The sequence below is a fragment of the Neomonachus schauinslandi genome, chromosome 9, assembly GCF_002201575.2.
Source record: "Neomonachus schauinslandi chromosome 9, ASM220157v2, whole genome shotgun sequence".
In the NCBI taxonomy this organism is placed as follows: domain Eukaryota; kingdom Metazoa; phylum Chordata; class Mammalia; order Carnivora; family Phocidae; genus Neomonachus; species Neomonachus schauinslandi.
This window is the reverse complement of record NC_058411.1, coordinates 35,006,190-35,016,455: the sequence shown is the minus strand read 5'-3', so window position 1 is coordinate 35,016,455 and position 10,266 is coordinate 35,006,190. Positions and strand designations below refer to the sequence as shown.

The 10,266-nt window shown below is 46.1% G+C and overlaps 1 protein-coding gene across 1 annotated transcript; it reads right to left on the bottom strand.

The window, feature by feature from the left end:
* Positions 1–5,930: 5,930 nt before the first annotated feature.
* Positions 5,931–9,227, bottom strand: GPX2 (glutathione peroxidase 2). Its single transcript, XM_021701369.2, has 2 exons — positions 8,930–9,227; positions 5,931–6,599 (listed from the first exon to the last, which is right to left on the bottom strand). Exons 1-2 carry the CDS (start codon positions 9,149–9,151, stop codon positions 6,249–6,251), a joined length of 573 nt encoding a protein of 190 aa, XP_021557044.1. The 5' UTR covers positions 9,152–9,227; the 3' UTR covers positions 5,931–6,248.
* Positions 9,228–10,266: the final 1,039 nt, after the last annotated feature.

Sequence of the window (10,266 nt, the reverse complement as noted above, 5' to 3'; positions counted from 1 at the left end):
GTGGCTAGAAAATAAAACTAGAATGGGAGCATACCTAATGCCCAGGTCTTAGTTCCAATAAAAGGAACCAGGGCTCCTTGGAGAAATGATTGATTCTAGGACTGGGGCAGTAAATACACAAGATGAGCTTGGAGCATTTTGTGCCACAAGGAAAGTGCCAAAAAAAAAAAAAAAAAAAACCCCAAAACCAAACCAAAACAAAAAACAAACCCATAAAACACAATGATTGGGAGTATGTCAAAGGGACAAAAGAGCCGACTGAAGGAGCTCCCAGTGACTGGAATAGTTTCAGCAACAAAATAAAGTAGTATTGAATTATAACCCAAACACTGAATATTCATGCGTCATTACTGATATAAATAAATGATTGAAAAAATAAATCAAAGATTGGAAGAATAGACATGCAGAAGAATTTCAAATAATATATGTAGATACTTCCCACTCCTTAAGGGTGGTTTATGCATAGCAACTTCCTTCCAAAGAGTAGAGTGTGCCAAGGGAGAAAAGGGACTTTACAGTGGAAAAACCTGACAAACACTAGCTCAACCAAATGACCAAGATTAACATCCTCAATGATAACCCTATTGATAATAGCATGTACCCTTGATATGATGTGATGAAAGGGTACTTTATCTTTGTGGTCTTCCTCCCCCAAACCCATAACCCCAGTCTAATCATGAGAAAAACATCAGAGAAATCCCATTTGAGGGCCAGCTTACAAAATAACTGACAAGTACTCCTCAAAATTGTCAAGGCCATAAAGACAAGTCTGGGAAACTCACATAGCCAAAAAGAGTGTAAAGAGACGTGACAACTAAATGTAACGAAGTGTCCTAGGACAGAAAAAGGACATTGGGTTAAAACTAGCAAAATCTGAATAAAGTGTGGGCTTTAATCAATATATGTAAATAGGATGATTTCAACTGCTCCAAAGAAATCTTAGACTATCTCACCTTGTATAGTTGAAAGAACACTGGCTTGGGTATCGGAAACCCTGGCATTTAGTTCTCTCTGCCACTTGGTAGCAGTATAACCATCAAGCAAAGCATAACTCTCGTCTTTATTGTCCCATTTCTGTTAGATTGGGCTAATAAAAATTTACTGTATTGTTAGAAGATCCAAATGAATAATGAATGTAAAATGCTTTAGAAAGCATATAAAGTACTATATGCAATGAGATGGCTTTGGTTAGTTCTTCTAAGACCAAAACTTAAAGGGTCAGACATTAGAAACAAAATTGTTTCCTCTTCATATCTAAGAAATTTGGAAATTCTAAACTAAAGCTTTGCTTATAAGGGAAAAAAGTGAGTAAAGTGTCCATCGTTGATACCAGGGAAATTTTGTTATATAACAGGAATAACAATAATGCTAAGGTTTGGGGCGCCTGGGTGGCTCAGTCGTTAAGCGTCTGCCTTCCGCACGGGTCATGATCCCAGGGTCCTGGGATCGAGCCCCGCATCAGGCTCCCTGCTCAGCGGGAAGCCTGCTTCTCCCTCTCCCACTCCCCCTGCTTGTGTTCCCTCTCTCGCTGTGTCTCTCTCTGTCAAATAAATAAATTAAAAAAAATAATAATGCTGAGGTTTATTGAGTACTTACTATGTGCCCAGGCCTTTTTAAACGCTTACTTTATCCTCATTAACAACTCCAGGAAGTAGGTACTATTGTTATCCCAATTTTGGAGCCAAAGAAACTAAAGCACAAAGAAGTTAAGGAACTTAAGGTCACACAACTAGTACGGTGACTTCATCTCAACACTGTTGTTCACGACATATGAAGTATAAGGGTCTGGCAAGGTGAGGAAGAAGTTGAGAATGTCAGCGACAACACTCTGAGGAATCTAGGCATGTCAGACCAAGATTTGTTATTCAGAAAAGTTAAGTCATCTGCTCCTTAGGGATCAGTTGTGTTATTCCTGGAAAATGTTTTCCACTTTTCTGCAAATCTATATCTGACCTGCTGAGGAAATCGTTTGGTGAAATGGATCCAGAAAGCAGAGAAAATGCTTCATTACTTTAAATAGCAGCACTAAGCCCATTATAGCCTCTGAATTGTCCCTTCTTGGAGTTTGCTAATGCTTCCAACTTAGTCATTTGGAGCTCAAGAGTATGATTTATAAGCCCCAACTGATACCTTTGTCTATTATAGACTGTATAATTATCTGTCTGTTTTGGACTATATATTACAAAACTTGAAACCTAAGATCCTCTCCACATTTGTCATTATTAAACCAACTTTATGCTATGTTTTGTGACACTTTATTTTCTAGAATTCTTCTATGGATCTAATCAAATAAAGACCTCTTGAACCCAGTTCTACTGAATCCAAATTTTTCTGTTCAAATAAAGGGGAGCCAGGCAAAAATATCAGTTTACTTTCCTTCCTGAGATACAAAAAAGAAAAGGAATCATCTATAGATGTAATTGGGAAAGTGGGCTTGTCCTGGCACCTCGTTCTTTGTCTACTTGCTCCATGATGTATAGATTTGGAGTCTGCATACTTAGGCTTTTGGAGTTAAAGCTCAGCATGTTTGTTTTGTTGTTTTAGCCGGCCCAGTCTTTCTCAAATGGTCTTGGCTTCTCCCAGTACTAATTAATTGATATATGATATATTGTGGGCACAACCAGATATGGTTCGTTACTTACAAGGAATTACTAAGAAGTGTATGTTCACTGCTCTTTATCAAGAATTCTTTGATTCATTTTTTTGTGTGTGTGTGTGAGCAAGGTTAAGTTACTTCACTGAATTTGAGGCTCTCCATTTTAGGTTGTGTTTCTTGACTGTAGTACAGTCTCTATTTTGAGGTACAGTATGGTTGGATAGAAGGGAAACCAAGAGACCTAGGTCTAAAATGAGCTTTGCCACCTGCTCGTGTTGGGACATTGAGCAGGTAACTTATATGCACCTCGGCTCTTCAGTGGAAAAATAGAAATAATCATGCCTCCCTCACAGAGTTTTTAAATCAAATGATGTGACGTAAGTGAAAATGTTTTTAAGTTGTGCAGTGCTGTGTACAGGCAGCTATCGGTGGTCTTTCTGAAGGAACTCGGAGGTAGAGGGAAATACTGTTGTGTTGTACTTAAAGAGTACAGGCTTCGGGGCGCCTGGCTGGCTCAGTCGGTTAAGCGTCTGACTCTTGATTGCAGCGCGGATCGTGATCTCAGGCTTGTGGGATCGAGCCCCATGTTGGGCTCTGTGCTTAGTGGGGCATCTGCTGGAGATTCTCTCCCTCTCCCTCTGCCTTATCCCTTTCCCTCTGCCTTACCCCCCCCCCAATAAATAAATAAGTCTTAAAAAAAAAAGAGTACAGGCTTTATAGTTGACTGACCTGGGTTTAACTTTCAACTCTGCTACTTGGAGCCCTTTGTCCTTGGCAGATGTCTTGTTCACTTACCTTTAAACAGAGGGAAAAATTCTTCATAGGGTCAGTATGAGAATTAAGTAACCTAATATATATAAAGTACTTATGCAGTGGGTGAGTGTAGTAAATAATAAATGATAGTTTGGATGACAGTTGTGATGGTGATTATAAGAAATCAGATTTGAAATCACCAATTAGATTTTGGCTCAGTGCTTCTGAAACTAAGGAGGTATAGCGTGGGAACATAGTCATAGAAATAATAAATTTCAGTCTGTGTACCTTGGTTCCCTAAAATCATTTACCTCAAGCTTTATTATTTTTTTTTAAAGATTTTATTTATCTGACAGAGAGAGACAGTGAGAGAGGGAACACAAGCAGGGGGAGTGGGAGAGGGAGAAGCAGGCTCCCCGGCGAGCAGGGAGCCCAATGTGGGGCTCAATGCGTGGCTCGATCCCAGGACCCTGGGACCATGACCTGAGCTGAAGGCAGATGCTTAACGACTGAGCCACTCAGGCGCCCCAACCCCAAGCTTTATTTTTTGTTAGAGCCCTCAGAGAAGTGATTGTCTCTGTCCCTCCTCTAAATCGAGTGGCATTATCTCAGCTCTCTGGAAAAGCTTGTTGATGAGACACCTTCCTACTTCCTGAGTGCCCCTAGGGAAGTTTGATTAAAAGATTGAAAGTGGGTGATTATATTAAGCTTTGCCAAGTCTGTTTATGACCATAAGCTGATACTTCTGAGGATGTAAAGGGAGACAAACGAGATGAAGAATAAAGGAAACACTTCTCACTTCTCTTCATTTTAACAACAGCACAACCAAAGATTTAGTAAAAACGAATGTCCTCGTAAAAGAAGTTCCTCCAGTCCTGCCTTCCCTGTTCCCTCCTGAGCCAGACTGGTCAGGTCCCTTCTGAAGCATGTAGCGTTTTCCCTGCCCAAGTGAGGAGCCCTTTTCCTAGCATTATGGCCCTTGTTGACTCTCTGCAAAATCACTTAGACTGTTAATTCCCGATCCTTTGGGAATCTTTAAATAATTCCTTCAACTTGAGCCTCATGGGAAAGACCCAACACATCTACTGGCATATCAGCCCTCAATTGCCTGTGGCATAATGCCAACATCCAGGACAGCTGCTCTGTTACTAGACAAAGCAACAGCCTTTAGCACTATGGAGATGGTGAACAAATCATACTAGCATCCAGTATGAATTCTGTATTTCATTTCTTCAGAGAAGTGATTTGTCTCTGCAGTTACTGCTCTAACATCAGTGCTTGGTCCTGCCCTCCAAAAACCATACCCCAGCTGTTGGCTTTAAGAGCAGGAATCTTGAAAGGCTTGAGTTTTCAAGAGTCAAGTTAAGGGTAGCCTTAATTTAGCAGAAGGCCCTGCAAAAGGGTGCCAGGGGATTCCCACTGTAATGCTCAGGTTACCCCTTTTGAAATAAAGCACCATGGAAGGCATGGCTTTAGTTGAAGGTCAGACAGTCTATTCCACATTGACTTCTCAGATGATGCAGGTGCTTGGAAAATAGTTACGGGAACACCACAGGAAAGGGATCTCCCCCTCAGCATTGGGGATTGTAAGCAGTGTGTCCAGTTTGGAGAACTGTCCCTTCAGGGCTTCAGTGAGGAAAGTTAAAATATTCCAACTAATGGTCAAAAAAGGAAAGGTGAAGTGGGCAGTTTCCAGGAAGAGGTTTGTGAGGCAAAGTGACAGGACAGTGGCCTCTCAGCAGGTGTCTTTTCCAGAACATGATAGGACCTGGCCTTCGTGGTGTTGGTGCCTTTGGAGTCTGCCTGTACTTGCTGAGGAATCTGGGTCACCGTCCTTACAAAGCCAGTTGGCGGAAACCTGTTCTCACAGAGAAGGGCTGTCCTGTTGGCAGGTTATGAATAGTCAGACTGTCTAAAGGGAGGCCCTTTTCATTCCCACCCTCATGGAAGAAAAAATGAAATCAATCATTCATGCCTACACTGATTTGTCTTGTGCCTGGATCCGTGAATATGTGAGTTTGAGAAAGACAAGGGTAGCATGTGAACTGTGAAAAGGAGGGAGTCGGTCTAGCAAAGGATCAAAAACAAATGTGACTCAGCAAGGTGACCAGGAAAATAAGTACTCTTTGTGTTCCCGGGAACTGCACCCTCCATACCCTTGCTGTCAGTTAAAGTTGACCAAATTTATGTCCCAGCAATAACTCAAAGTGCAGCTAGTGCTTGGCTGGCCCAGTACCTGCGGTGATAGTGACATCTTCCTGGTTGGAGTCCTCTAACGAACCTCCCAGTACTCTCCGCTGAAAGGCCCACTGTCTAGTCCTCTCCTTTACCTCACATTACCACCTCCGAGCAGCCCCCCCATCCTCCGTTCTGGAGGAGCCATCAAGTAATAATACAATTCACACTTCCTGCACCTCCACCTGCCACCGCAGACCCTAGCCAGAGCCTGCTCTCAACAGTCATTAGGGCGTCCCCCGATCAGAGCCTCCCTCTATCAAGCCTTTGTGTGCTGCCGGCTCTCTGTCCCACCTGTGACTTTGTACCATCCCTCTACCCTCCATCAAGGAAGAAGACACAGAGCTTGGCCGTTTGCCTACCTGCCCTTTATTGGACCCATCTAGCAGCCTGGCTCTAAGCCCTTCACACTTCTCAGACACCGCCCATACGGTTTAGGAAGGTGCCATCATTCTGTGAAGGCTCAGAGCCACCCAAGTCTTGGAGCTCCAAGTAGAATCACCAACCAGAAGGTTGGGGGAAGGAAGGGAGACAGGGGGACTGGAAGGGCAAGGCTCTTCAGGGGGAAGCTTTGGTCCAGCAGTGTCTCCTGCAGAAGACCCTGACCCTAAGGAAAGATACCAGGGGCGGGATGGAGTAGATCCGCGTGCCGAGCAGCTCGTGTCTATATGGCAACTTTGAGGAGGCGTTTGATGTCAGGCTCAATGTTGATGGTCTGGAAGGTGCGGCTGTAGCGGCGGAAGGGCTCCCCCTCCGGCCCAATAAGGAACTTCTCAAAGTTCCAGGCCACATCCGAGCGGCGCACGGGGCTCCAAATGATGAACTTGGGATCGGTCATGAGGGAAAATGGGTCATCGTAAGGGTAGGGGAGCTTGTCCTTCAGGTAGGCGAAGACAGGATGCTCGTTCTGACCATTCACCTCACACTTTTGGACAAGGGTAAAGGTGGGCTGGAATCCACCCCCAGGGCGGACATACTTGAGACTGTTCAGGATCTCCTCATTCTGACAGTTCTCCTGGGGGAGGAAAAAGACAAAGAGCATGGAAGAGGGAAGGGGGAAATGAAGGATCCACAAAAATCTTTCACCCTCCCTTCCCAGGATCATTCTTTTCTGTGTAGCCTCCACCCTCCCCTGACTCTGTTCTTTCTTTTTCCTTCTTCACCACCTTTGCCTTACTCTTGACTTGGAGATTCCCCACTCACAGTTATTGTTTAATGGTTTGCTAGGCCATTCCTGAAAATTGTTGCAGTTCCTAGCGTGGCTGTTCTTACAGTGAATGATTTAGCACTTTCGACCTGCTGCTTCTCTCTCTAAACTGCCCTGAACAGTTCTTAGGGTTATCTGTCTGAAACTTCAAGGAACCTTGAGTTCAGGGCAGTAGAAAGAAAGGAAAAGGCAGCTCAGGTGATGCCACCTAGAACTCTCCCTTCCATTGCCCACATGCACACTCACACATGTCCAGCCACAACCTTCTTTTCCCTCTGCCCTGATTTGCCTCCGTTGCTTCTAATTACACGGGAGTGTTGAGTATAGCCTCTGTCTCAATTCTGCTCATTTCCTCAAGCTAAGGGTGAAATCGGGGACTAGAGGGATAGGATTTATAGCTTCTTGCTTTCATCTTGCCTTGTCCTAGATCTGAAGTGTAAGTAGGAGGAAGCTTTGATGAAGGAAGACCCCATCCAAGGAAGTCTGGCTTTCAGGTGCCACAAAGGCGAAGTAAGTTAGAGACGACAGTGGATGTACTCTAAATGGAATTGCTCAGTGACCAACAGGGATGAATTAAACAGGATAGTGTTTAGGGTTCTGGAACAGGCCAGGGGAAGGAAAGTTAAGTGTGTGATAAAGGTTGTGAATGTGTAGTTATCATTCCTTTTACTTCCAGACTGCTCTCCCAAGACTCCTCACACTCACTCACTGGACTCAGCTGTGAAGGCTTTAGCTCTGAGCCTGTTACCGGTCTTTCCCTGCCCCCTGCCATCCCTGTCCTCTCCCCACTTGGCATTCTCCACCCCTGACAACCCCCAAAGGCCCATGGAAACCCTTATTTTCCACCCCTCCCCCTGGGTCTAAGAGTCAGATATCTCCCTGTGGGAGAAAGTTCTTGCCTCTGACCTACTAGAACCAATCAGTACAGTCAGTTCCAGGCCATCATGACATCTTGAGCCCAAAGGTGATCTCTATTAGACTCCTTATCTCTCAATGCAAATGACCGGCCGGCTACCGGTAATGGATTCCCTCCAGCCACTAGCTGGCCTGATGGTGTAAGGGTGGAGGTGCCTCTGGGGTTTCGCCGGTTCTCTCGCCCGCCCTGGCCAAGCCTAGAGACAGACTGACGGTGACAGCAGGGATGGTCTGGGCTTACGTTTGTCACAGCCAATGACACTTCGGCCTTCCTGCTGTCTCTCTGCTAACCAATTCCTTGCCTTCATGCCACTGTGAATTGAACTGAGGGGTTTATAATTAGAGGGTTCACTTGAGGACATTCTGTCTGCTGGTGCTGTTAAAATAATAAGTGAAAATAGAAGAATCCCTAAAAGAACTTGAGGTGTGTGGGCTGAAGATCTAGAACTTGACCCAGTAATCAGAGACAGAGATTTGAACCCCCTATGGGCCACACACACACACACACATACACACACACCCCAAAAAAGGAAAAAATCAGAGATAGAGGGGTGCATGTGAGGCCCGGAGGAGATCCGAGCACGTTGCAAACCCTGAGCCTTCCACCAAAATCACTCTCCCCTCGGCTGATTTAAAACAAAGTCCTTCAACCTAAATAATACAGTTGCTTTTGCTTTCACTTGCATATTACTTTATATTTTTCAAGTTATTTTTGTGTATCTTACCCTCTGAACCTCACAATTATCCTATGAGATAAGTGGCATTGTCCCCCCATTTACAGATAAGGAAACTAAAACAGAAATCAAGGGACTCTTCTGAGGGCACAGAGCCACGGAATAGCAGAACCACGTCTAGCTGGAACTAAGGTCTCCCGGGTCAGTTCCATCCTAGTTTGATTGGTGATCTTCTATTTCCTCCACTCATCCACTCAGCGGGTATTTAACGAGCACTTTCTCCACAGTGGAGAGAAAAGCAGACCCGGTACCAGCCCTCATGGAGCATAATGGGAAGATGGTAGACAACAAAACCCCACCCTTGGTGCTGAAGCCCAGACAGAACCGTACGTCCTTCCTCTTGGTATTCACGTGTACCCAAGACCTAGATGAACAAAACATACCTACAATTCCAGACGCTCTGACACACACGGTCCCTCTCCCCCTCCCCTTAGCTGACCAAAGCTTCGGCAGCCCACCTCCTTGGGTACACTACAAGGCACCCCTCACCTGATGTCCGAATTGGTTGCAAGGGAAGCCGAGAACCACCAGGCGCCTGGGAAAGCGGCATTGCAGCTCGTTGAGCTGGGTGAAGTCCCGGCTGGTCGTGCCTCAGAGCGAGGCCACGTTCTCAATCAGCACGGCCCTGCCTCGGAATGTGTTGAAATCTACCTTCTCCCCGTCCAGGCTGGTGGCACTGAGGTCGTAGAAGGACTTGGCTATGTAAGCCATGGTGAAGGGACACAGCGAGGCCTGCAGAGTGGCAGGAACCCACGTCAGGGTCTGTTATAGGGGTGGGGAGGAAGGAGGAGCCTGGAAGGACAGGAAGGATTTCACAATGGGTCTTTGACCATCCCCAGGATGACTTAGCAAAAAACGGTCACCCACCTGTAGGTGCTATTTCAACAGGGAGGTGGCTCCTCCTATTTACAGACGCTGAACAAAGCCACCTACCTGCCCCACCCTGCTGGCAACCTGGGAAGGGCCAATTTGATATCTATGTACAAACATGAATAATTCACTACTTTCAGGAAACTAGAGCCCCAAAGGTCAAATGGGGAGGAAAAAAGGGAGGGAGGGATGCAGGATTGACTCCGACCTGCCCCAGCAAGTCGTTCTCACTTGGCACAGACGTGTATTGTCGGCTGAAGGCCAAGCTCTGATCTGCGCCACTGAGAGGTCAGGGTCTGCCAAGATCTGAAAGATGAGGAAGAGAATTGGGGGGCATGTCCCCTTAACTAGACCATAACCGAAATATACATATGACTGTGCACATAGTTTTCTTTGGCTGTTGTTTTCCACAAGCACACAATCAAAGGGATCCTTAGGAGGACAGTGTGATTTTTCTAGAAATAATGGCTTTCAGTGGCTCAGCGCGCCCCAGGCTGCAGAGATGAAGTTTGTCGTGATCAGTCTTTCAGTGAGTGATGTTACTTCCGCTGGAGAGGACCTTTGCCCTTGCCCCCCAAGGTGCCCTTGCATGGCACCGACTCCAGTACTATGGGTCCTCCACTCTGCCTCCACAGGCTCAGGAGGCTGCCGTCAGTCGGGGCCGGGGTGATGGTGAGGAGTCAGAGCAGGGGAGTAACTCCCAGGGCATGTGCCGCACCTGCCTCCTCTCAGACAAAGGCTCGGTCCCAAAGACTTCTCCTGGCAGCCTTGTGCTGCTCATTGCCCCCCCCCCCCCCCCACAAAGGGAGTGTGCAGGGAGTCAAAGCTGCTATGGTTCTAAACCCAGCCAAGCCGCCCAGGTTTTCAGCACCAGCCATGGAACGTACTGCGGGACAGCTGAGCACCTAAGGGAAGGCCTAGTGCTTCACTTCATTATTCCAAACACCACCAGCTCG